Raw genomic sequence first — 27,235 nt, 5'->3', positions numbered from 1 at the left:
GAAGGGACGCTCACCTCAAGGCATTGTTGCCCTCTACAGGGTGCCAATCCTCATTTCAGTTGTCCAGAGGCTTGACGATCACACATAAACTCCACAAGACCCTCCCCCACCCATCCCCGGTAAAAAAAAATAAAAACACGCTGCCCGCACCAAAGTCAAGCGAGTGTACCACTACACTGACTGAAATGACCGCCAGTTTCATTTTCTTGAGTAAAAAAAATTCATAAAATAAACTTATTGAAATATGTACTATTTAAGATTCCATACCTCCTTTAACCTGCTCAATTGTGGAATGTTCCAAACAGGATTTTTTTCCACCCTCATTTTTCCCAGTCTTTTGTTGCCCTTGTCCCAGCTTGTTTGGAACGTGTTATGGGCATCAAGTACAAAATGAGAGAATATTTGCAAAAAGAAATAACATTCATTAGTTTGAACATTAAATATATTGTCTTTGTAGTGTATTCAATAGTATATAGGTTGAAAAGTGTTTGCAATCATTGTATTCTGTTTTTGTTTTACACATGAAGTTGGGGTTTGTAGGTTAAAAGTGAAAGAGTGAGGCAGTCGGATATTTGACACATCATTGTGAAAGTCTGAGGTTAAAAGTCGGTGAGATTGTGGCTGCAAGAGAGGAGACATAACGGGCCAATCTCAATTCTACCCCTTTTCGCCCTTCCACTTCATCTTACTTCTTCCCCTTAGCCCTTCGTTTGAGTGCCAGTGCCATTTCTCCTCCAAACGTGGTGTGCATTATGGCATTCAAAGAGTTCAATTTTGCTCTCATCAGACCAGACTATATTCTCCCAGTCTGTCCTTTGTTTGAAGGGCTAAGGGGATGGGGTAAATGGCCCTCGGAATCGGGGCGACACATCATCACCCCCTGCTGGCTGTGTCGTAGGCAGACGGGACAATGGTTTACATTCGCAAGATGCTGTTTTGTGTCAAATTAATGTCTATTATTTTGATTGCTTTTTTAAATTTAAATGTCTGTTTGTGCAGACGTGACAGGGTGCATACATTTCTATATTTTGTCTTAATCTACTCTTAAAAATAAATTTTCATAAAAGGAACATTTTGACAGACTTTATTGGCCTAACATCAGCCAATGAATAACACCAACAACAACCATCACAAAACCCATACTCAAACATTTGTAAACACACACAAAAAAGAAACAATCTCAAACAGAATAGAATAGAAAATGACTGTCACGGTCACTGGAATATCAGTTGTCATTCTAGCACTGGGCTTGTCGTTCTGGAGTGTTGTGCGCTGTTGTAGAAGACTGTTGCCTTGGCGTCCCTGTGGAGGAAAAGGCGTTCGGTCACTTATTATGTTTACCTTGTGTGTTTAGTAAGCCGAATGTCAGAGGAGTATATTCATGGGAAATCACCGCTAACGGCATCACGTCGATGAAATACTGCATTACTTGTGGGATGAGTACAGCTTAACTGTATGGAAAGCGAACGTCAACGGTCTATTCGGAAGAGTCATTGTTAGCAGTGCTACATTAGCTACGTAGCTTCTGAATGTGACTTAGCTGTCTAACAATTGAAGGATTAGAAAGCATTTAGCGTTATTTGATGCGCAGAAGTTTACACTACTTTGCCTTGTTAGTAAATGCCAAAAATAAAAGAGTTGCACGTGCCGAATCGAACAGAAACAGTTGAACTAAACGGTTTGGATGGTTTTCAGAAACCATTCCACCCTTAGTGTATACAAGTATAAATCACGTTCCCTTCCATAGACACTGTACGCAAACTTCTGTTCCTCTATCCAAGTGCTTTGTAATGTATCATGCAATTATGCTGATTCCTGTCCAATTTTAACCAGTTGTATAATTGTATCAACATTAAATACCAAATACCTTTCTTTGCTGTCCACAGACCGACACATCTCTATACAAACTAAACTTGAGGGTCTTGAGATGCTGATCGACCTCAATGGTGGTGAGTTTAAGCTGATTCAAATTGCAACAGACAACAAATTGAGAATGAGAAAAACAGGAGCTAGTTTTGTTTTTCATCCATCAGCTGGGCGGAAGTCTTGTCCTCTGTGTCCTGAAGAGAAGTTCAAAGCATGTTATAGCCGCAAGCTCCGCAGACATCTCCAAAACCTCCACTGGAAGGTGTATGTGGAGTTTGACGGTAAGGAATTAAACCCCAGATCTAACTAAGTAGAGAGACATTTGTCCGAGGCATGGGACAGGATCAGATTCTGACTGTATGATAACCTTGAGCAAAAATATCAAATTGAAGTTTTGCAATTCCAGCTCTAAAACCTATTTTGAAATGCTTGTCTATATAACTTATTTCCATGGAACCCTCGTATTTTAACAACATGGAGTTTTTGGTACATACTATATGCTCGATTTTGTTCAAAAAATAAAACAGACTGGTTGGTACATACTTTCTCTCTCTCAATTCCAGCTGCTCTTTTAGCGGTACATCTTCGAAGCAGCGACCTCTGCAAAGGTCCTATTGTAATCGTAGGAATGATTATTTTTCTTTATTATTATGATTATTAATATTAATACACTCCCTAAACGATCACATTTTTGACGGCCTAAACATACCCTCATTCGAACCAAACTTTGCACGCACATCGGACCTGGCAAAATTGTTTATATTTTAAAGTTGCTTTAAGTGACTAATAAAAAAATGGAAGTGAGCTTTAATTCTTTGAAAAGACAATTTAGTCCCTTTTTTTTTTTTTTTTGACAATTTTTCTAAATTAAGAGGGGGTCATACTTTTCACCAACTTGTCCTACAAGTGTACGTGGATGTAAATGGACAGTCGGGGAATGAAACCACTCGACTGATTTCTCAAAATGGTGAGCAGAAGTGTGCTAACAGACAGCCACTTATCTCAACAAAGAGGACGGATGTGGAGTGTGGAAACGGTCATGGACCATCCAGCAGTTCTCCCTGGAATTTACCGGGAGCAAAGCCCAAAGATATGTGACACCATCTAAAAGGGAGGACACAACACCAGCAGATTACCGAGGAATCCGGCTGGCCTGCGTTGCGGGCTGCTTCAACGCCGAGTTGAGCGGCCGTGGACGGTCGTTACAGCGAAGGGCAAGAAAAAAGGACGCGAGTCAATGCAAAACATTGACATCAGACTTCCAAATAGATTTGAGCCACTTTTACAAGACCCTCACGAAGAATGCTCATCCCCCACCACCCTTGAAAGGTATGAAACTAAATCCTACAAGAAAAAAATGGCAACCCAAACATTAATAGTTGATGGAGCTGTCAATGATGTGAAACATTTTTGCAGTTAGAAGAACACCAAAGTACTGTGTTTTACCAATGACATGGTGTCTGATATCTCTAAACAAATCCTGGAGCTCACTAATCAGCACCCAAGTGTGAAATATGTCATTATACACACAGGGGCCCTGGATGTTCTCAAGCAGCAATCAGCGGTACTGAAGCGAGATTTCATTGATCTCCCACGATTTTGAGATGAACAATTCTCTAGGCTCAGTAAATTAAATAAGTGGCTCAAAAAAGTGTGTATGGCACCCTCCGTGAGTTTCATTGACAATTTCTGCATTTTTTTTTGGGCGCGCAGACATCTTTACAAGGCAGATGGTTTCTGTCTAAATACACAAGGGATTAAGTTATTGGCTGCCAACATTTTTTACTGTGTACATCATTCAGCGACCCAGAAAGAAAATACTGGCCTTGGTGATGCAGTTGTTCCCAAACAATCAGAGGAACAGGAGATATGGAGACATGAGGCGCAGACGGATTCAGCTGTGTCATCCAAACAATCGGAGAAGCGAATAACAAATGAGAAGAGCCAGCACGTTGAATCTCCCGCACCCCTCCCTGCCCCATTGGAGCAAAGCCCAACGCAAAACTCACTCTCTACAAGCCTAAATTCTCTGTTAGGTGTGATGGACAGGATGAAGACTATTGTCAATATTGGAATCCAACGCACACCACGCCAAGATTTTCTTCCCCTCGCCTGAAACCACCATCCACTAAGATGCGAAGGGCCCCTCCTCGTCCCATGAAGAATCTTATATGCGAATCTGACTGATATCTGCGGGTCTTTTCCAGAATAAGTGAAACCCCTGTGGAGATCAGAGATCATTTTTCATCCCTGTAATTACAAGGGACAGAAAGTTGGTCAAAGAAATATGGCACAAAAAAAGTAGAACTACAAACTTAGTGAGGATAAAATGTCAATCTATCAAACCATTGTCTCCAGTTATCTCTGCGAGACTAGCTCTTTTCAAGATCAGGTCACTGGGTAATAAATCAATGTTGATTAATGACATCATTACAACCCATGATCTGGACTTTTTGGTACTAAATGAAACGTGGTTAACAGAAAGTAGCTGTAATACCATTTTAAATGAGGCAACACCAGCAAATTTGAATTTTATGAACAAGTGTCGAATAGAGAAACAAGGTGGTGGGATTGCTGTTATTTTTAAGTCATTATTTCTTCCATCCATCCATCCATTTTCTGAGCCGCTTCTCCTCACTAGGGTCGCGGGTGTGCTGGTGCCTATCCCAGCTATCATCGGGCAGGCGGCGGGGTACACCCTGAACTGGTTGCCAGCCAATTGCAGGGCACATACAAACAAACAACCATTTGCGCTCACATTCACACCTACGGGCAATTTAGAGTCTCCAATTCATGCATGTTTTGGGGATGTGGGAGGAAACCGGAGTGCCCGGAGAAAACCCACGCAGGCACGGGGAGAACATGCAAACTCCACACAGGCGGGGCCGGGGATTGAACCCAAGTCCTCAGAACTGTGAGGCTGACACTCTAACCAGTCTGGCCACCGTGCCGCCCGTCATTATTTCAGTGTAAAGAAATTAAAATGGGTGATTTTAGCTCTTTGAATATCTTTGTTTTTTAGTTAAAGATGACCCAAAGGTTATTGTTTTAATAATTTATAGGCCTCCAAGATACAAGAGAAAATGTATGGAGGACTTTTCAGAACTGCTGTCAGTTATTTGTACTGACGACAACTATTTTGTCATAATGGGAGACTTTAACAATAACATGGAAAAAAATCTGAAGAACTCTCTGCTATACTAGACACATTTGACCTCTCTCAACATATTAAGAGTCCAACCCACACTCAAGGTCACATCTTAGGCCTGGTCATCTCTAAGGATGTTGAAATTCTATCAATTGACATTAAGGATATGGCTATTTCTGACCATTTTTGTGTATTCTTTGAATTACGGATTCTTCCAAAAGTTAAGACAACCTCTATGTCTATTCAGAAAAGGTACATAAATGAGAGGACCACACACTGTGCTACAAACTGTGAATGCTGAGACAGTTGAATTTTGGATAATTTAAAATTTCAAATGTCATGAATGCTGTCGCTCCTATTAAAACTCAGACAATCTTGAGGCGACCTAGAACACCGTAGAGGAGCACAATGATGGTAAAGACTTCTAAATCAAAGTGTAGGAAAGCAGAACGTAAGTGGAGAAAAACTAAACTCCAAATTGATGATGACCTCTACAGACAAAGTCTTTGTAATTTTAACCAAGAGTTAATCAGGGCTGGACAACACTTTTCTGAAATCATCAGGAAGAACTTCAATAATACTCACATTCTTGTTTGCTGTAGTTGACAAGCTCACCCCCCCCCCCCCCCTTTCCCAATTCAGATAGCTCCAGAACTCCTAACACCAGATAAATGCAATGAATTTGCTTATTATTTTAGTGAAAAAATGCAATCCATCAGGTTAAATATTAGCACAAATCAGTAAAATGATACTACATCTGAAGCCACTTAGGAAAAACTCTTACCATGTCAGAATTTGATACAGTTGACGAGAAAACAGTGCAGCAGCTGAAACCATCAACGAGCTGTCTTAACTCAATACCATCTGACTTTTTCAAAGCTATTGCGAAGTCTGTGCTAGCTGATTTGCAGCAAATAATCAATTGCTCACTTCAGTCAGGCGAGTTTCCTAAAGCTCTTAAAGTAGCTATCATTAAGCTTCTGCTAAAAAAATAGAGCGCTGGACGCTTCCATATTAGCAAGTTATAGACCCAATCTCAAATCTCCCTTTCATAGCCAAGATTGTTGAGAAAGTTATTTTTAATCAACTCAGCAATTGACTAATCACATAACACCCTCAATTTCAACCAGCAAATTGACTTTTTGACACATTTCAATCAGGGTTCCGAACTCATCACAGTACAGAATCTGCTCTGATCAAAGTGCTGAATGATATAAGATTCAATACTGACTCGGGAAAGGTGTCAATTCTGGTTTTGTTGGATCTCAGTGCTGTTTTTGATACGGTAGATTTAATATACTCCTGAACAGATTGGAAATGTGGGTCGGACTAAATGGAACAGTCCTTCAATGGTTCAGGTCCTACCTGGAGGAAAGGAGTTATTTTGTAACCATTGGAAGTGTTCAATCTCATCGAATGGCAATGACCAAGGGTCAGTTCTTGGACCCCTCCTGTTCAACCTGTATATGCTACCCTTGGGTCAAATTCTTCAGAACATTAATTTTGACTATCATAGCAGATGACAGTTATATCTAGCAGTGTCTCCAGATGACTACAGTTCAATTACGGTCTTGGGTCTCTGTCTAAAACAGATAAATATCTGGATGAGCCAAAATTTTCTTCAATTAAACCACAACAAAACTGAGATTTTTTGGCAATAAAGAAAAGAGAATTACACTTAGTAAATACCTGGAGTCACTCTTTAAAAACTAAAGACCAAGTCCAAAACCTTGGTATTCTGATAGATTCCGACCTGACTTTCAACAGTCATATCAAATCAATGACTAAAACTGCCTTTTAACATCTGAAGAACATATCCAGAGTGAAGCTGTCAAGCAGACCAGGAGAAGCTCATCCATGCTTTTATCTCAAGTAGACTTGACGATTGTAATGGTCTTCTGACTGGACTCCCTAAAAAGAGCATTAAACAGCTGCAGCTCATTCAGAATGCTGCAGCTCGGGTTCTGACCAGAACAAAGAGGTCAGAGCATGTTACTCCAATTCTAAAGTCTTTACACTGGCTTCCAGTCAGCTTTAGAATAGATTTTAAAGTTCTGTTCCTGGTCTATAAATTACTAAACGGTTTAAGTCCTGAATCATCTTTTCCTTTCGGATTGTCCCGTTAGGGGTCACCACAGCGCGTCATCCTTTTCCATGTAAGCCTATCTCCTGCATCATCCTCTCGAACACCAACTGCCATCATGTCTTCCCTCACGACATCCATCAACCTTCTCTTTGGTCTTCCTCTAGCTCTCTTGCCTGGCAGCTCCTCATCATCCTTCTACCAATATACTCACTATTTGTCCTCTGGACGTGTCCAAACAATCGACGTCTGCTCTCTCTAACTTTGTTTCCAAAACATCGAACCTTGGCTGTCCCTCTGTTGAGCTCATTTCTAATTTTATCCACCCTGGTCACTTCGAGAGCGAACCTCAACATCTTAATTTCCGCCACCTTCCTGTTGTCTCTTCAGTGCCACTGTCTCTCATCCGTACATCATGGCTGGCCTCACCACTGTTTTATAAACTTTGCCCCTCATCCTAGCAGAGACTCTTCTGTCACATAACACACCTGACACCTTCCTCCACCCGTTCCAACCTGCTTGGACCCGTTTCTTCACTTCCTGACCACACTCACCATTGCTCTGGACGGTTGACCCCAAGTATTTAAAGTCCTCCACCCTTGCTATCTCTTCTCCCTGTAGCCTCACTCTTCCCCCACCACTCCTCTCATTCATGCACATATATTCTGTTTTACTTCGGCTAATCTTCCTTCCTCTTCTTTCCAGTGCATGCCTCCATCTTTCTAACTGTTCCTCCAGCTGCTCCCTGCTTTCACTGCAGATCACAATGTCATCTGCAAACATCATGGTCCACGGGGATTCCAGTCTAACCTCATCTGTCAGCCTATCCATCACCACTGCAAAAAGGAAGGGGCTCAGGGCTGATCCCTGATGCAGTCCCACGTCCACCTTAAATTCGTCTGACACACCTACAGCACAACTCACCGCTGTTCTGCTGCCCTCGTACATGTCCTGTATTATTCTAACATACTTCTCTGCCACTCCAGACTTCCGCATGCAGTACCACAGTTCCTCTCTGCGTACTCTGTCATAGGCTTTCTCTAGATCTACAATGTAGCTCCTTCTGACCTTCTCTGTACTTTTCCATCAACATCTTCAAGGCAAATAATGCATCTGTGGTACTCTTTCTAGGGATGAAACCATACTGTTGCTCGCAAATACATACTTCTGTCCTGAGTCTAGCCTCCACTACTCTTTCCCATAACTTCATTGTGTGGCTCATCAACTTTATTCCTCTATAGTTGCCACAGCTCTGCACATCACCTTTGTTCTTAAAAATGGGCACCAGTACACTTTTCCTCCATTCCTCAGGCATCTTCTCACGCACTAGAATTCTATTGAACAAGCTGGTCAAAAACTCCACAGCCACCTCTCCTAGATGCTTCCATACCTTCACAGGAATGTCATCAGTACCAACTGCCCTTCCATTTTTCATCCTCTTTAATGCCTTTCTAACTTCTCCCTTACTAATCATTGCCACTTCCTGGTCCACGCCACTTGCCTCTTCTACTCTCCCTTCTCTCTCATTTTCCTCATTCATCAACTCCTCGAAGTATTCTTTCCATCTAGCTAGCACACTGCTGGCACCAGTCAACATATTTCTATCTCTATCCTTAATCACCCTAACCTGCTGCACATCCTTCCCATCTCTTTCCCTCTGTCTGGCCAGCCTGTATTGATCCTTTTCTCCTTCTTTAGTGTCCAACCTGCCGTACATGTCATCATATGCCTCTTGTTTGGCCTTTGCTACCTCTACCTTTGTCCTGTGTCGCATCTCAATGTATTCCTTTCGCCTCTCCTCTGTCATCTCAGTGTCCCACTTCTTCTTAGCTAACATTTTTCCTTGTATGATTTCCTGTACTGTGAGGTTCCACCACCAAGTCTCCTTCTCTCCTTTCCTGCCAGAAGATACACCAAGTACTCTCCTACCTGCCTCTCTGATCACCTTAGCTGCAGTGGTCCAGTCTTCTGGAAGCTCCTCCCGTCCACCGAGAGCCTGTCTCACCTCTTCCCGAAAAGCTGCACAACACTCGTCCTGTCTCAGCTTCCACCACATGGTTCTCTGCTCTGCCTTTGTCTTCCTAATCTTCCTCCCCACCACCAGAGTCATCTTACACACCACCATCCTATGCTGTCAAGCCACACTCTCCCCTACTACTACCTTACAGTCGGTAACCTCCTTCAGATTACATCGTCTGCACAAGATGTAATCCACCTGCGTGCTTCTACCTCTGCTCTTGTAGGTCACCCTATGTTCTTGCCTCTTCTGGAAAAAAAGTGTTCACTTCAGCCATTTGCATCCTTGTTGCAAAGTCTACCACCATCTGTCCCTCCAAGTTCCTTTCCTGGATGCCATCACTTATTCATCACCCCTATTACCTTCACCAACATGTCCATTACAATCTGCACCAATTACGACTCTCTCTCTGTCTGGGATGCTCAGACATATATTATAATATATATTATTATATAGTTTACTTTTTCTTCCCTGTCCTGTGAATGTTCACATCATGTGCCATAAAAATATGAAAAAATAGTTGTTTGTGTGGTATTAGGTTAAGCTGACTGTTTATTATGATTTACCTCCCCAATTCCAATGAAGTTGGGACATTGTATTAAACATAAATAAAAACAGAATACGATGATTTGCAAATCATGTTCAACCTATATTTAATTGAATACACTACAAAGACAAGATATTTAATGTTCACACTGATAAACTTTATTTTTTTTAGCAAATAATCATTAACTTAGAATTTTATGGCTGCAACAAGTTCCAAAAAAGCTGGGACAGGTGGCAAAAAAGACTAAGAAAGTTGAGGAATGCTCATCAAATACCTGTTTGGAACATCCCACAGGTGAACAGGCTAATTGGGAACAGGTGGGTGCCATGATTGAGTTGAAAAGGAGTTTCCCTGAATTGCTCAGTCATTCACAAGCAAAGATGGAGGGAGGTTCACCTCTTTGTGAACAAGTGCGTGAGAAAATAGTCGAACAGTTTAAGGACAATATTCCTCAAAGTACAATTGCAAGGAATTTAGGGATTTCATCATCTACGGTCCATAATATCATCAAAAGGTTCAGAGAATCTGGAGAAATCCCTGCATGTAAACGGAAAGGCCGAAAACCAACAATGAATGCCCGTGACCTTCGATCCCTCAGGCGGCACTGCGTCAAAAACCGACATCAATGTGTAAAGGATATCAACACATGGGCTCAGGAACACTTCCGAAAACCAATGTCAGTAAATATAGTTCGGCGCTACATCCGTAAGTGCAACTTGAAACTCCACTATGCAAAGCAAAAGCCATTTATCACCAACACTTAGAAACGCTGCCGGCTTCTCTGGGCACAAGCTCATCTAAGATGGACTGATGCAAAGTGAAAAAGTGTTCTGTGGTCCGACGAGTCCAAATTGTTTATGGAAATTGTGGACGTCGTGTCCTCCGGGACAAATAGGAAAATAATCATCCGGACTGTTTAAAAGCCAGCATCTGTGATGGTATGGGGCGTATGGGGCTGTGTTAGTGCCAATGGCATGGGTAACTTACACATCTGTCAAGGCACCATTAATGCTGAAAGGTAGATACAGGTTTTGGAGAAACATATGCTGCCATCCAAGCAACGTCTTTTTCATGGACGCCCCTGCTTATTTCAGCAAGACAATGCCAAACCACATTCTGCACGTGTTAGAACAGGGTGGCTTCATAGTATAAGAGTGCAGGTACTAGACTGGTCTGCCTGCAGTCGAGACCTGTCTCCCATTGAAAATGTGTGGCGCATTATGAAGCGTAAAATACGACAACGGAGACCCCGGACTGTTGAACAGCTGAAGCTGTACATCGAGCAAGAATAGGAAAGAATTCCACCTACAAAGCTTCAACAATTAGTGTCCTCAGTTCCCAAACGTTTATTGGATGTTGTTAAAAGAAAAGGTGATGTAACATAGTGGTAAACATGACCGTCCCAGCTTTTTTGGAACGTGTTGCAGCCATAAAATTAATTAAGTTAATTAATTAAGTTAATTATTATTTGCTAAAAACAATAAAGGTTTATCAGTTTCAACATTAAATATCTTGTCTTTGTAGTGTATTCAATTCAATATAGCTTGAACATGATTTGCAAATCATTGTATTCTGTTTTTACTTCTGTTTAACACAACGTCCCAACTTCATTGGAATTGGGGTTGTCGATGAAGATCAGGCTATGTTTTATGACCAATTCATGCAAAAATGTAAGAAATTCCAAAGTGTTTGCATACCTTTTCCTTCCACTGTGTAGACGTGATACTGGCTAAATTAAATTTTAGGACAACAGGAGTAATACTACTTCTTTAAAAAAAGTTATAGCTGTTATGTTATTAGTTAGCCTGCCTCGGTAGAAAGTCTATATTTATTTCACAGTTAGAAACACAAACTGTCGTAGCTCGTCTCAAATGTTAATTTCAGGACGGTGTTATTTATATATTAACATTACAATTTGACAAAGATGGGTGGCATTTATTAATCTGATATCCTATTGGAAGGATTGCCTCCTCTGGCAGCCAATCTTCATAGGCATGCTTTGCATATCCTTCCACCTCCAAGGAAATCTGTGGTTTTTCATTACCCCCAAAATTCCAAAAAATCAGACTTTTTTTTTTTTTTGATGGATGCAAAATTCGGGGCAGGTTACTGACTACTTGCATCAACTATGAGAGGGGGAGAAGTCTTTTCACTTTTTGCTATACACTAACTAACCCTGCACCTGTCTATGATGACTTAAAAAAAATAAAATAAAAAAAATCAACTCATACCGCAGCAATGGTATAATGGAAAATAATAGTGGTTTTGAAAACCTGACTTTTTTAAACCGCGGTATTGTGTGAAACTGGTGACTGGCCCATGCCTAATTTGTCCGCACAAAAGCGGTTTACCCATGTCAGTGCTGTTCAGGGAATTGGGTGATTTCATTAGGCAAGTTGATTGCCATTACAGACGTGTGCTCTCTTTTCGCTTATGCTTCTTTATTTTTATTAGGTCAGAAGATGTGCATCTGCCACTTGCCCTGTAGACACCCGAAACCAAGTCAGAGTGGAGATCAGGTGAGCCATACGAAACACAAAATACAGGACCAATACTTTTAATAGTTTTCCATTTCAGACTTATATTTGTTTACGCCAAGGAACGTGTGTAATACAAACCAGGAGTTTGCTTTTGTAAGACAATTGATTACAAATGAATTGTGCAAGAATGAACTAAAATGGAATGAAATTCAGAGAATTAAATACTAAATCAAATTAAATTGTGGTGGCACGGTAGTCGAGTGGTTAGCACATCTGCCTCACAGTTCTGCCCTGGGTTCAAATCCGGCCTTGCAAGTTCTGCATGTGTTTTCTTTGGGTACTCCGGTTTCCTCCCACATCCCAAAAACATGCATGGTAGGTTAATTGAAGACTAAATTGCCCGTAGGTGTGAAAATGAGTGCGAATGGTTTGTTTATATGTGCCCTGTGATTGGCTGGCGACCAGTTAAGGGTGTACCCCGCCTCTCGCCCGTCATCATCATCGCCATTGTTTTGGAGTGCACTAAATACAACTATGGGTGTGAAAGCACACTGTGTATGACTTTTACTCTCAATGGGAAACAAATATCTCGACATGTTGTGGAAAAGTGGCTTTTGAGTGTTTATCTAAGAAGTTTTATTTCCAGAACTTATTCTGATTATTATATATTTGCTTATGGATATTAAAGTTTGGGTAAACCTGGGTAAAGTGCAACATTATATTACGTTAAACAAAAAAAAAATATATTTTAAACATTTCTCAGTAAACACAATAACTCTTTCCTGAATTTTGATGGTTAAATTCACATATGGTTGAATTAGGGCTGAGCAATTATGGGAAAAAACAAAACAAAACAAAAAACAGATTAATTTAACTTTCGATTTGGTTTAGCATGATTGTCCCACCTTTCACCTTGTTTTATTCTGTAAATATTTGTTTAATTTCAAAGCATGTAACTGAAATGACCATGCAAAGATGCACAATTAAGGATTATTTATTTAAATAGTGGAATTGAAAACACAACTAGAATGAAAATGTTTTGTGATGAAAAAAAAAAAATTTTTTTCTTAAAAGGGGAGTTCTATTCCTTGAAAGCAAAATAAATAATTTAGGTACTGCAGTATTAATGAAGAAAACAACTTTCACCTTGGGGAAAAAGGTAATTTTTATACAGTATTTATAACTATACCCCCGGGAACTACCCTGAGAATGCCCGATCTTGGAAGCTCAGCAGGGTCGGTCCTGGCTAGTACTTGGATGGGAGACCATCTAGGAATGCCAGGTGCTGGGGTTGGGCAGTAGGCCAATCACCTGCTCCCGTAAAAACTACGGATTACAGCGTAATTGCGGCCTAACGTGCCTTATTGCACTGAGAGCTCAGGGCAAGAAAAAAAAAAAATGTATAACTAGAATGCTAAAGCTTTATAGTATGTAACTTTTGGCGCCTCCCCTAAGCTTTTTACTATGTTTTGAAGGACATGCGTCATTTCCGTACCATCATTTCCCTTGCGCCACCAACTGGGCCAGCGCAGCAAATGAATAGGGCATTCACTAAATATAAAAAAATAAGATACTGACAAGTACAGCAAGATGTTAGAATAGCTGAATGGCTTGATCAGCATTGTGTCAACCCCTCAAGTAGTGGCTTGGGTGAAAATTACTTTTTTAACAAAAAAAGTTGTGGATTGTAGCATTAAGTTTCCTTATACAATAGAAAAGATAAGACTGCATCTTTTGCGAACAAAAGAAACATTCCCTTGTCAAAATAGAAAAAAAAACAAAGTCTCTTGTAGACAACTACGTAGTTATTTGATTTAAAATTTGTCAATTTGAGCACTGCAGTTTGGGAAATTTTCGCGATGGTACCGTGTATCTTCAGTCGCCACTTAACACAACTGCCCATCACAGTTAAAGAAGCCACGTTACATCATTGACTCACAAATGAACCTTACTGCCACCACAAATGTCCACTTTCCGCATTGTTTTAAGTGGGATTAGATTATATAAAACAAATGTAAAATTAACACTTACTCATCCCAATTTTGTAGATGCGAAGATGCCCAAATGCATTTGATAAAATGTCAGCCTAATTGTGCGACTGACCTTTGAAATAGCTGGTTGGTTAGGCGTAGTAACCATGAAGTAATTTTGGTATCAAATACCGCCCCAAATCGAACAGCAAAATATGTGTTCAAACTAAAATAGTCAAGGATTGATGGAAACAGTAACTATTTCATTTCAATCCTGCTCCGTTTACGATTAGATGGTACATGAATACACCCATTTTCATGTCATCATTGAGGAGCTATAAGACTTCCACATCGGATATATCAGAGGTCCCTCGATTTAAGCTAGCCAGTGGAACTTCCTTGATGCTTAATCGTTGCACCTTGATGCACATTTAAAGGGGACATATTTTGCCAAACCAACTTTTTCTAGTATTTTGGATGTAATATTGTCTCTGTGGCGCCTCAGCAAACATGAAAGATGAATTAAAACGGTCTACACATTCCTGAGTTCCAAATGTTTTTCTGAAATCAGGTCATTAGAATTTCTCGAGCTTATCTACTGTACGACACTAGCGAAGATCTCTCCTTCTCTTTCCGCTCCCATGCCAGCGCTGTCAACATAACAAACGTGTGCTCTCACAAGTGGGTCTTCTACATGGAGGCAACCAATCAGAGGAAAGGGGGCGGTCTTAGCCAAATATGGACAAAGTGGATACAAAAAGTGGTCAAACCAGTAGCTGTTAGAGGGGGCTTTTCTGGACACTCATGACAAAACCAAGGTGTTTTTTTTTTAAATGCAATTGACACTTTTATACAAAGTCCATGAAGGTCTAAAGAGCCAAAATATGGGACCTTTAAGACTACTCGGACGGAGTGAAAACGACTTTAGGGAACGTTGCAATCAAGAGAAATGAGATGAGCCACACGATGCTTGTATGTAGCGGACTGGATGGGACAGTGTCACATGGCTACTACTTCTGTTGGTCTTTGGCAGCCTTCACACATTGCGACACCTGGCTGCCTGTCGTAAAATACACAACCAGAAGTGTATTTGAAAGGACTCCTCTAATGATGTGAAAATTGGCACTTATTCCATAGTTCTGGACCTAAAAACGATGTCCGCAGAAAGAATTCTCCCCAGAATAGATTCAATAGTAATTTTAGGCTTGTTTTCTGATGACATATTTGATTCTCAGACAGATTTTGGCCCACCCACATTTACTGTAGGTGCAAAATTGTGTGAGCTTGATGACGTCAGTGAAGGAGATCCGAGCACATTTCCTTATTAAACTAGTATGTGTTCTGTGGCATAATTGTAGCCCATATTGAAAGTCTGGATGTATTTTTTTTTTAGACAATAACAAATGAAAATAGTGAACTTGGATACATTTGAGTAGGCTTGTTTTTAATTAATTGACTAGCTCTAGGTTGAATTCTATTTAATTTTAAAAAAATCTAAAATGAACCTTCACTCGACTCCATTGGTGTATACTCATTGCATCATTGAATATTATTATAATTTTTTTACTATCTTCATTTCTGTGTGTAAATTGAATCTCATTTGCGTTCAATAGCCATTTAGTAGTTCGTAGTGTAAGATACCTTATCAAATTATTCTGTAAGGAAAGTAAAAAAAATTCTAGCAACTCTGTTGTGGTGTACTGATTTATTTTGCACATTGTTTGTATGTTTGAATCCCTGCAGGTGTTGGGGAGGCATGTGGCTCACTACCACTGTGTTGTTTGTTCCGTCACCATTGCCCGCAAGACTGACATGGTCAGCCATCTGAAACGCCATATCAACAAGGGAGAAACAAAGTCCAGCTACTCGGGGAGTCAAGATGTTCTATTTGAAGAGCCTGGTAATAAATTCAGACTATACTGTATCATCACACTCCCCTTGACAGATGCACGTTTCATTTAAGCACCCTTTCTACTACATGGTACCTGACTGCTGGTTGCTCATTCATTGATTTATAATCACTGCATCCGTACTAGGTTTTCACAAGTAGCATTAAGATTTGAGAGTAGATGGCAAGTAATAACAAAGTAAACACACGTGGTAACATAAGATAAATTTAACACTTCTGAATGCTGCTTCATTATAACTGTTTTGTTGCTGCCATCATTCTTGGATTGTAGGTGAAATATGCAATTGGGAAAAAAAAAAAGAAGAGACACAGTTAAGAGTGTGGGCAAAGCCAGTGTAGTGTCACACACTACTACCGTGTTTTTACTCAACTTTATTTATTTAAAAAAAAAAGTTACAGCACATCCATTGTTTAATCTCAGCGAGACATGATATATATATATATATACACACACACACACACGCACACACACACACAGTGGGTATGGAAAGTTTTCAGACCCCCTTAAATTTTTCACTTTGTTATATTGCAGCCATTTGTTAAAATCATTATATTGACAGAAAATATACGTAATTGTTGAGATTTTTGCTGATTTATTAAAAAAGAAAAACTGAAATATCACACAGCCATAAGTATTCCGTACCCACTGTACACACATACACATACACACACAGTGGATCCATTGCTCACATCCACACACAGATGTACTTGTGAATATTTCTCCTAATATGCGAGCCTGAGGCCTGAGGTTCCACCTGTGCGCTCGGGACCTGCTTCGGATAAGTCCCTGGAGTTGAGCTTGTGCTGTTAAGAACTAATGGTACTTTGAGTCCGTTACAATGGTCTAAATGTTGCCCGCTACTTATATCTAGCTTATTTATCAACTATTTCGTGCGCGAGACTACGACTCCAACTTCAGCGTTGGGCGCGGTTTTGCCCCAATCCAATTTAAGCGCTAGTAACATTTAAGTCGGGTTCACCAATCAAACGACACCAGAAAGTCACATGACCTCACACAGCATCTTGTATTGGGCTTTCCGGGCATAGGTATTAATACTCGATAAGCCAGCCCGGCTGATCGTCGTGCATATGAGGCCACCATTTTGGGAAGGTCGTCGTTACCATGAAGGCAACTGCGCGCTCCTCTTGTTTGGATTTAGACGAACAAAAACAACAGCTTTCATGTATTGTCGTATTTGTCTGGCACTGTCTGCGCAAACGTGGATATTTAAGTTCACTTGTAACTTGAGAAAACACCGTGCAGTAAATTGCAGATGTGTTGTTGTAGTTTTGACTGTGCATACACACACACACAGCAACATCAGAATTTGCACATTCACATTTTATTTTGTAATTTTTATTTCATTGATGTTAATGCTGTGGTTGAAAATGTCAGAAATTACTCACTATTTACTCAGTACTTTAATGATTTCACTGTGTACTTTTTACTCTTAAGTAATTTTTTTGGCGCACTGCTTTTTACTTTGACTTGAGTCACATTATTGTCAAGTAACAATATTCTTGACTCTATTGCTACTCTTAGGTTAAGGCAACATTTTTGCTCATGTACAAAGTCTTGCATGGATTTCCTACTGAAACATGGCGTACGCTCAAATCCAGTAAACCTATTGGTATTTTAATACACAAGGGAGGACACACACTCGCAGCCACGTGCTACATGTTCGGGGGATTTGTCCACTGTCCATTTCCACGGTCATTTCACTCTTGATGCATCTGAACTTTGCCGCACTTTTTGTACACAAGGCCCCAGATCTTCCAGTGTCGTATTTGTTGCACTGGTCTTTTGTATTTTTGCGTTTCACATAAGGAGGAGGATTTCGACGTACGGGAGCACCCAACTGAACTTGGCATCGTCAAACCGTACATTTTGAGCCGATCAGGTCAGAACCTGACAGTGATGACGAGCAGCCAAGTAGCAGCTCTGCAACAGAAAAGGGGAGTGGCCACTGGCTCGATGTGACGGCACTGCCCGCTGAAGAGACGACACAATACCGCGCAGAGCGGTTTGGAAATACAGACTGGTATGTTTGTGCAGCCCATAAATCCATAATTGACTTGCTCCGGCATCCTCACTTGTCGATAGAAGCATAGAGTCATGAACAGACGATAGATTATTTTACTGTACGTGCATTATGTATATTTGGTCAGTGTTCTTCCGGTCTCTTGAAAAAGAGACTGGTCTTAGTAGGGTTTAATTTCTGGTAAAATAAAGGTATTGATTTTGTTTGGTTCTTGTCACTGTTACAGTAACGATGAAAATCCATTTGGGATCCCTTCATAAATGGCACTGATGTAAATGTATTTAAAAAAAAAAAAAAAGCATGCGTGAACTACGAAAAACACAGCTATGCACCAGGAAGTTGGAGGATGTCTATCGTGAGATCATGAGCAGAAAACGTCAATAGGAACAAGTGAAATGTGAAAAGTAACATTCATGTTAATGGTCTGATGTTCATTCCAAATCATTTCCATTGCAGGCGTTCCTGTGGAGAATGCCATCCACAGCCGACGGGGGGGGAAGAGTGTCTGTTGTCAGCAGTGGCAGAAAAGTTGACTGTTGGCATTTGTCGCATCATTGAACATGAAGGATTTGAAGCCAAGTGTCTAAATCAGTATGTGCTGGAAAGCAGCTTCTGGGAGTACATCCAAAAAAATACCTGCCTCTCCAAGTATCACCATCATGACCAGCATTAAAACACAGTAGCATAGTAGGCCTAAGTGTTCATCAGATGGACAAGGCAGGTTTTATTCCTAAAGAGTATTTTTAATATTACTGTAATAGTCAAACATTATGCACAGTTGCAGGATCAACACTGCGCTTGAAAAGAAGAAAATGGAAAAAGTGCGTTTCACTGACTTCTTTCTTTCTTTCTTTTTTTTCCCCCACATTCAGGGTCTACAGGTACATTGCATACAGACGATTCACACGATGGATTCATCACATCCTTGGGAAGAAAAACAGAAGAGTTCTGCCATTCCTGTGTTGTTAGTAGAATACATGCTCAGCAGGAGAGTGGGAACTACAATTATTGTGGATTTAAATATCTAAAAGTCTAATTAAACCAGAACTTTGTTGACCCTGGTGCGTTGCTGTTTTTTTTTTTTGTTTTTTTTTTTTGAAATATTTCTCAACATTTCGTGGCACAGATATCTCGCTTGCATCAACTCCAGCTGCCTCCCAAGTTGGAAATTTCTGTCTCCTTTGCATTTCTTCATCCAGCAGTCTCTGGACATAGTCTAGAACAAAAATGTTTGGACCAAGTATTGTTATTACACATACAACGCTGGCCATACTTACCATCGGTAATTGGCCTCCTCACCTCCTTTGCCATTGTAGCTCCCCATCCTTAATTCGCGCTTGCCGTCTTTTGCAGTTTGCATTGAAATGTAAAGCTGACAGAAGCAACCTGAAATACAAACAACCAGGAGCAACAATAAACAGAAGAATACAAATATTTAGCAATAATCCACTCTAAAAATATTCGATAGTGACAGCTGTATAACCAAGTTTAGAGTCGTGACAAATTTAGCACATTTTCTTTGAATCATCTTTCAATGAGCTTATTTGATTCACCTTACCTTTTATGTGCCATTCTCTTTCCTCTACCAGTTAATCACGCGGACATTCTGTAAACGCGTCACCATGGCCCTCGTGAACATTCACGACGTGGTTGGCGATTGACACACACTTCTGCCGACATTCCTCACTGTTCCCTTTGCTTGATGCTGCTGACCGATAAATGTGATTGGTGATGGACTGCGACCATTTCAACACCGCCTCGCAACCGGCCTTTTTTGATTCCTGAAAAGAAAATCATTATCAGTCCAGTGCGTCAAATACCTTTGTCTGATTAGTCCTTCAATGTAAAAAAACTGAAACATGCACGGACAATCATAAAAGGGACAAACTCAGAGGTAAGAGTACCTTTCGCGACATGCCAAACGTCAAACCAGTGACAAAGGTCCTTATGGGTTTCCCACAGAAATGTCTTAATTTGAGAGTGGCGGTCTGTCACAATGTTTTTCATAGTGACACCTTTCCTCTGTAACAAGGCAAGGCACCTCTTCAAACCCTCCAACTCCATGGCGTGGGAGTTTATCAGCTCTGTAACCTGAAATGGGAATTATTTGCACAATATATGAATACACAAAACATTTGGCCTGACTACTGGCTTGATCCCGAGAAATGTCATTGCAAAGATTATTTACCTGTACCAAGTCAACCTTTTTTGTTGACTGTCTCATGAAATCAGACCAAAAATGATGTCTATTCGCTAAATGCCAGAATAGTGAGAGGAGGATACTTTTGTTACAATAAAATATAACAGGCATGCTCATGGGGTCACATAGTTGAGGGGGGGAAAAAAAGCATGTCTTGAATGTCATGCCTAGAAATAATGGCACCCCAGGGGTGCCAATATTTTTTAGGACAACTTATACGTATTATATATTCATATATGTTTCAGTGACACGGCACAAGCTTTTACATAGTATGCACTATTCCTATACATTGTGTGCTCATGTGATCATCACAGAGTTTGGAATGCTTGCTAGGCACCCATAGCTGACCGGAAGGCGCATTCTAGATCATATTTATCTGCTGTATATCGCCTATATAATCACTTTGTGTCCTGGGTGTGTGTTCTGGTTGTTGTCTTGCCCCTGTCTCGTACACACCTGCCCCTGAGAGCATCTTCCCCACCTGTGCCTCGTTCACCCTAATTACCCCGTGCATTTAACCTCGTGTCTCATTCTTTCTGGTCGCCAGTTCGTTGTACGTTGTTGTCACGTTCCAGCATTCCTTGTTTCCACGTCACCGGCTCATAGTAAGACGAGACCCTGTTCCGATTTTTGACCTTGCCTCTTTGCCTCACGTTTTTTTGGATACTGTTGCCTTTTCGGATTGCCTGCCTGTGTACCGACTTCTGCTTGTCTATCAAACCTCTTTTTTTGAAACTATCCATTTGTATTGGAGTCGTGCATTTTGAGTCCTGTCCTCTGTTCAGTTCATGACACTTTTAAATGGCAGATGTGGTTTGTAAAGGGGTTCAAGAGTTATCGAGAAATTTTTTAACATCTTTGTCCTCTGACCTTTAAGCGACGGTGCGATGTTAGGGATTATGTCACAACACAGAATGAACTACCGGTAACTTCAAATTCAGAAATGGCCAATAAAAACAGAAGAATATTGTACTTAATATTTTCCTGGAGGATGCATTTGGGATTAGCCTGTAAAGTTGGTAACAGTGAAAAATGAAGTGAAACAGACAATGGTTTGAGTCAATTCTTTTCCAGAATGAGAGTGCTTAAAGAGTAGGATGCTATTCATGTGGCACAGCTTGAACCAGGCAACGGGTGCAGGTGGAGATGGGCCTGGCTCAAGTTGGAGGCCAGAACAAAACAAGCAAAGAAATGAGGCAAATTTAATTTTAATCTTAAATTTGTACATCAACATGTACTTGAGCGGTGCAAATAAATGTTTTTTTTTTGTGTGAAGAAAATGTTTATTTTTCCTTCAGAGTCTTCCAGATTGCTTAATTTATGTTAAAATAAAAACAAATCTCTGCGGGCGCCCGCCCGGGGTATCCCCCCCCAGACGCCTGCTACAATGATTCTTTGTTGTTGTTGTTGTTGTTTTTGGTCACCTTTTCATGCCTTTGATGTTTGCATGTCTGTATTGCGCCAGTAAACAACAGTAACCAATTCTTCAAACAATGTATTTAATGTAAAACGAAACACTACAATGTCTTTGGTCCATCTTTAAATCATAGTCGTAGTTGTATTGACAACACCCCACACTTGTATAAGAATTTTATTCAAGCTTTAAAGTAAAAGTAGGTGTTCTGTGCAGAGTGCTGTCTGCTGCAGTGATTTACAGTGTAGCAAAAAAGTATTGTCAGTCACCAATTCTCCAAGTTCTCTCACATAAAAAGATGAGAGCGGCCTGTAATTTTCATTATAGGTATACCTCACCTATGAGAGACAAAATGAGGGAAACAAATCCAGAAACTCACATTTTTAAAGAATTTATTAGGAAATTATGCTGGAAAATAAGTTCATCTCACTACTTTGTTATATCCCCTTTGTTGGCAATGACAGAGGTCAAATGTTTTCTGTAAATCTTCACGAGGTTTTCACACACTGTTGCTGATATTTTTGGCCCATTCCTCCATGCAGAGCTAAGTTGTTTTGGGGCTGTCGCTGGGCAACACAGACGTGCAACTTCCTCCAAAGATTTTCTATGGGGTTGAGATCTGGAGACTGGCTAGGCCACTCCAGGACCTTGAAATGCTTCTTACGAAGCCATTCCTTTGTTGCCCGGGTGATGTGTTTGGGCTCATTGTCATGCTGAAAGACCCAGCCACGTTTCATCTTCAATGCCCTTGCTGATGGAAGGAGGTTTTCACTCAAAATCTCACGATACATGGCCCCGTTCATTCTTTCCTTTACACGGATCAGTCATCCTGGTCCCTTTGCAGAAAAACAGCCCCAAAGCATTATGTTTCCACCCCCATGCTTCACAGTAGGTATGTTGTTCTTTGCATGTCATCCGTATCCGAGAGGTCGATGAATGGAAAACCGCTTTCAACACCTCTCTCGGGCACTTCGAATACCAGGTCATGCCGTTTGGATTGACTAATGCCCCCGCTGTCTTCCAGACCTTCAGTAACGACATCCTCCGTGATATGACGAACCGGTTTGTTTTTGTCTATTTGGATGACATTCTGATTTTCTCCTGCTCCCTTGAAGAACATCACTGTCATGTACGCAAAGTCCTCCAACGCCTCCTTGAAAACCGCCTGTATGTTAAACCTGAAAAATGTGAGTTCCACCTCTCCTCTGTACACTTCCTGGATTACGTTATTTCTAAAGGACAACTACCACCCGACCCTGGCAAGATCCAAGCCGTCGTTAACTGGCCCACTCCCACCGCCCGCAAAGAACTGCAACGTTTCCTTGGATTCGCCGATTTCTACCGTCGATTCAGCCGTAATTACAGCAAGGTCGCAATTCCCCTCACTAGCCTCACATCCACCAGCTCCCTCCCACCAGCATCCCAAGCATTTAGTCAAGTCAAGACCCTGTTCACCAGTGCGCCCATTCTTTGCCACCCCGACCCCTCCCTCCAGTTTGTGGTCGAGGTTGACGCCTCGGACACGGGGGCAGGGGCTGTCCTCTCGCAGCGGGACCCATGACCCAGAAACTTCACCCCTGTGCCTTTTTTTTCTCCGTTGTCTGTCCCCTGCCGAGAGGAACTACGACGTCGGCAACCGAGGGCTACTGGCCCTTGTATGGGCCTTGGAAGAGTGGAGGCACTGGCTGGAGGGGACTGAACTGCCATTCATCATTTGGACAGACCACAATAATCTCTCTTACCTCTGTTCCGCCAAACGCCTTAACCCTTGACAAGCACGCTGGGCTCTCTTCTTGAGCAGGTTTAATTTCAGTCTCTCCTTCCATCCTGGCTCCAAAAACAGCAAACCAGATGCCCTGTCTCAACTTTACTCACCCACCTCCAGCCCTGACGCACCGGAACCCATCCTTCCTTCCTCGTGCTTTGTTGGAGCAGCCACTTGGCAGATCGAGCAGGTGGTTCAGGAGGCCCAAAAGACTCACCTGGATCCCAAGACCGGGCCTCCAAACCGCCTGTTCGTGCCCAATTCCGCACGCTCTGACTTTCTTCAGTGGGCTCACAACTCCAAACTCACCTGTCATCCTGGCATCACCCACACTATTCAGTTCATCCAACAGCATTTCTGGTGGCCCAGCCTTGTTCAAGACACCTGGGAGTTCGTCCAAGCCTGCTCCGTCTGTGCCCGAGGGAAGTCTTCACAGCTGCCCCCAGCTGGGCTGCTGCGTCCATTGCCTATCCCTAGCCGACCTTGGTCCCATATCGCTCTGGACTTTGTTACCGGTCTACCTCCTTCTGAAGGTAACTATCATTCTCACTATTGTCGATCGCTTTTCCAAATCCGTCCATTACGTACCCGTGCCCAAACCACCATCCGCCTTCGATACTGCTAACCTCCTTGTCCAGCATGTCTTTAGACTCCACGGTATTCCCATCGATATTGTCTTTGACAGAGGTCCTCAGTTCTGGTATGTAAGGAATTTTGTAAAGCGTAGGGCGCAGCAGCGTGCTTGTCATCCTTGAATCAGCCCCCCTGTTGTGTTGCTGCACGCTAACCCCTCCTCCTGGAGCTCATTCCTCCCGTGGATTGAGTACGCCCACAACTCCCTCACCAGTTCCGCTACCGGTATGTCCCCATTCATGGCTTGCTATGGTTACCAACCCCCATTATTCAAAGAACAGGAGCAGGCAGTGGCAATGCCCGCCGTCAAGGATAATCTCCGGAGAATCTAGGCAGTGTGGAAAGACGTCCTCAAATGGAGAAAATATGGAAGAGTGGTGAACCTTCCCAGGAGTGGCCGGCCTACAAAGATTACCACAAGAGAAGAGCAATGACTTATCCAGGAGGCCACAAAGGAACTCAGGACAACTTCTAAAAACTGCAAGCCTCCCCTGCCTCAGTTCACTTATTCCCTGCCAATGCTGTCCAAAGACTTCATTCACAATCAAGCTATTCCCCGCCAAAGCCGTCTAAAGAAGTCAATGGCGTTTTTTAATGGGGATGGGTGGGGGAGGGTCTTAGGTTATTTGTGATCGTCAGGCCTCGGGATAACTGCAATGAGCAACGGCACCCTGTAGAGCGCAACAATTCCTTGAGGTGAACGTCCCTCCCACAGATTGAACAAGAGGAAGAAGGAGGGAGCGGGGTACAAGAGACAATAAGAAGAGGCAAGTATAATGGTGTAAAAGAGAGAAAACAAAATGGAAAAAAAAATCTAAAAAAAACAACTTTTTTCTAGAATTTTATTGCGTCAAGGCAAAAAAAATATTCCTGCGACCGACAGGAATGACGCCTTAGATCACGCTAGGGAATAAAGAATGACACGGCCAAGTGACCCATTTGTTGCAAAGCTATCACCGAAAATGCCGGGCCATATGACGAGATGCTCTCGGCCGCTTAGCAGCTGATCGTCTGCCGACCAGGATTTGAGTAAATGGGATCAGGAATCAGATGAGTGAACTCCCTCTGGATCGCCTGGAAGCAGCAGAGCTTCTTTCGGAGCTTCCTCCAGATGATAAATTGAGATGAAGGTAACTCATTTGCAGCTCGCGTTAGCTAAATTTAGCGAGCAAACACGCTCCTTCAATCCTTGTTACATAGAAACATAATTTAGTCCCACTAATTCACATTACAACATATGTTAACAGTATTGATTAGAATTTTTCATTTCCAGCTTGTCCATCTTGCAGTAATTCAACACCCGCGAGTTGACTGTCTTTTAGGATTTCGACAAAGAAAAGTAATGTTTTTTTTACCCCTGCAAAATACGTCATTAATAAAAAGTATTCTCTCGTAATTGTATTTTTAAAAACTTACAGGTTATACATCCAACAGACCTTTGACTCCCATTGCAGCACACAGTGCAAACAAAAAGGTAATTGAAAGCTTTTCCCCCCCTCCACATCTCTACAGCAATTTCAATGTATTTTTATAATAATAGTTATATTTCTAAACAGGTTGTGCTTCGACAGAGGTAGGGACTGCTTTCAAGGGCAATGACAACCACACAAGATCACATTCACCGCCACCAAAGAATAAAATCCAGATGGAGGAGGACAATTAGGAGGAAGAAACTGCAAGTGTGGGAGCCCCATTTGTTCATTTTTGTTTAATGTAGATTCTGTACATAGTTACACTTGTAAATAACATTTTTCCTTCAAAAGTACTTTCTCAGTGTTGTTTTATTTTCAGATGTTTGAGATTTTCACTTAAGAAAAAAAAATATTGTTGTCAAAAGTCATGCTTGATCTGTCTGCTTTCACAAAAAGGCTGTTGTCTCATTTTCTCCCCCTCCAGAAACAGATTTGGCTGAAAGTAGCCTATATTTGACTGCTGATTACTAAAGAACTGTATAAGCTAGAGACAAACTTTTTTTCTGATGAAAGAAAAGAGTCTGATCTCTGTTTTGGTGATTTACATAGTCATACTACACAATATTCTGTGGGGCTTGAAAAATGAGTAAAATTGCTCGAAAATGCCCGGCAGTATCGGGGTTCCCTGCTCAGGAAACGGCTGCCAGTGAATGAGTTAAGGTCAGTGTTCATGACACAACAATAAGGAAGAGACTGTGCGAAAATGGCACCCATGGCAGAGTTTCAAGGCAAAAACTACTGCTGACCAAAATCAACATAAAGGCTCGTCTTCTACAAAAAACATCTGGGAGAATATTATATGGACTGACTAGATGAAAGTTGAGCTTTTTGGAAGATGTGTGTCTCGTTACAGCGGGTGTAAATGTAGCACAGCATTTCAGAAAAAGAAAACCATACCAGCAGTCACACATGGTGGTAGTAGTGTGATGGTCTTGGGCTGCTTTCTACTTCAGGACCTGGACAACTTGCTGTGATTGATGGAACCACGAGTTGTGCTCTTTAACAGAAAAGCGTGACGGAGAATGTTCAGCCATCAGTTTATGACCTGAGGCTGAAGTGGACTTTGGTTCTGCAGCAGGATAACAATTCAAAACGCTCCAGCATTTCAACTTCTGAATAGCTTAAAAAAAAAAAATGAAGGTTTTGGAGTGGCCAAGTCAAAGTCCACACTTGAATCCGTTTGAAATGCAGTGGCATGACCTGAAAAAGGCAGTTCAAGCTCGGAAACCCTCCATTTTTGCTGAATTCATACAATTCAGTGGGCCAAAATATTTCCACAGAGATGTGAATGACTCATTGCCAGTTATAGAAAAGGTTTGATTTCAATTGTTGCTGCTAAGGATGGCCCACCCAGTTATTAGGTTTAGGGGGCCATTACCTTTTGAATATTTTTTTTTCTTTATAAATAAAATCACTGTTTAAAAACAGCATTTTAGGTCCACTTGGGTTATAATTATTTACATTTGTTTGATGATCTTAAACATTCAAGTGGAGAACCTATGCAAAAATATAAAAACTTGAGAGGGGGGTCAATATGGGGGCCAATACCTTTTCAGGGTACTGTACATGAATTACTACTTGGTTGGGCGCTGCTAACTATGAGGGGCCGATTTATTTATTTATTTTATTTTTATTTATTTATTGGTCCCAGTCCAGTCCTGGTACAAGGAGTAACAATTCCATTGTGAT

At 41.4% G+C, this 27,235-nt stretch overlaps 1 protein-coding gene across 12 annotated transcripts in view; it reads left to right on the top strand.

Moving 5' to 3' along the window:
- Positions 1 to 27,235, top strand: part of trmt1l (tRNA methyltransferase 1-like) — a 95,019-nt gene that overhangs the window by 4,961 nt on the left and 62,823 nt on the right. For all 12 annotated transcript variants that reach the window (XR_009789486.1, XR_009789489.1, XR_009789488.1 and 9 more), the window contains exons 2-5: positions 1,887 to 1,949; positions 2,034 to 2,147; positions 12,116 to 12,180; positions 15,855 to 16,011. Coding sequence is in view for 5 of the 12 variants with exons in the window: in XM_061780359.1 (XP_061636343.1) it covers positions 1,887 to 1,949; positions 2,034 to 2,147; positions 12,116 to 12,180; positions 15,855 to 16,011 (399 nt within the window). In the remaining 7 variants the exon portion in view is untranslated. The remainder of the gene's footprint in view (positions 1 to 1,886; positions 1,950 to 2,033; positions 2,148 to 12,115; positions 12,181 to 15,854; positions 16,012 to 27,235) is intronic.

Source organism: Phyllopteryx taeniolatus, chromosome 7 (assembly GCF_024500385.1).
Source record: "Phyllopteryx taeniolatus isolate TA_2022b chromosome 7, UOR_Ptae_1.2, whole genome shotgun sequence".
NCBI classification, from domain to species: domain Eukaryota; kingdom Metazoa; phylum Chordata; class Actinopteri; order Syngnathiformes; family Syngnathidae; genus Phyllopteryx; species Phyllopteryx taeniolatus.
This window is presented reverse-complemented; position numbering and strand designations above follow the sequence as displayed.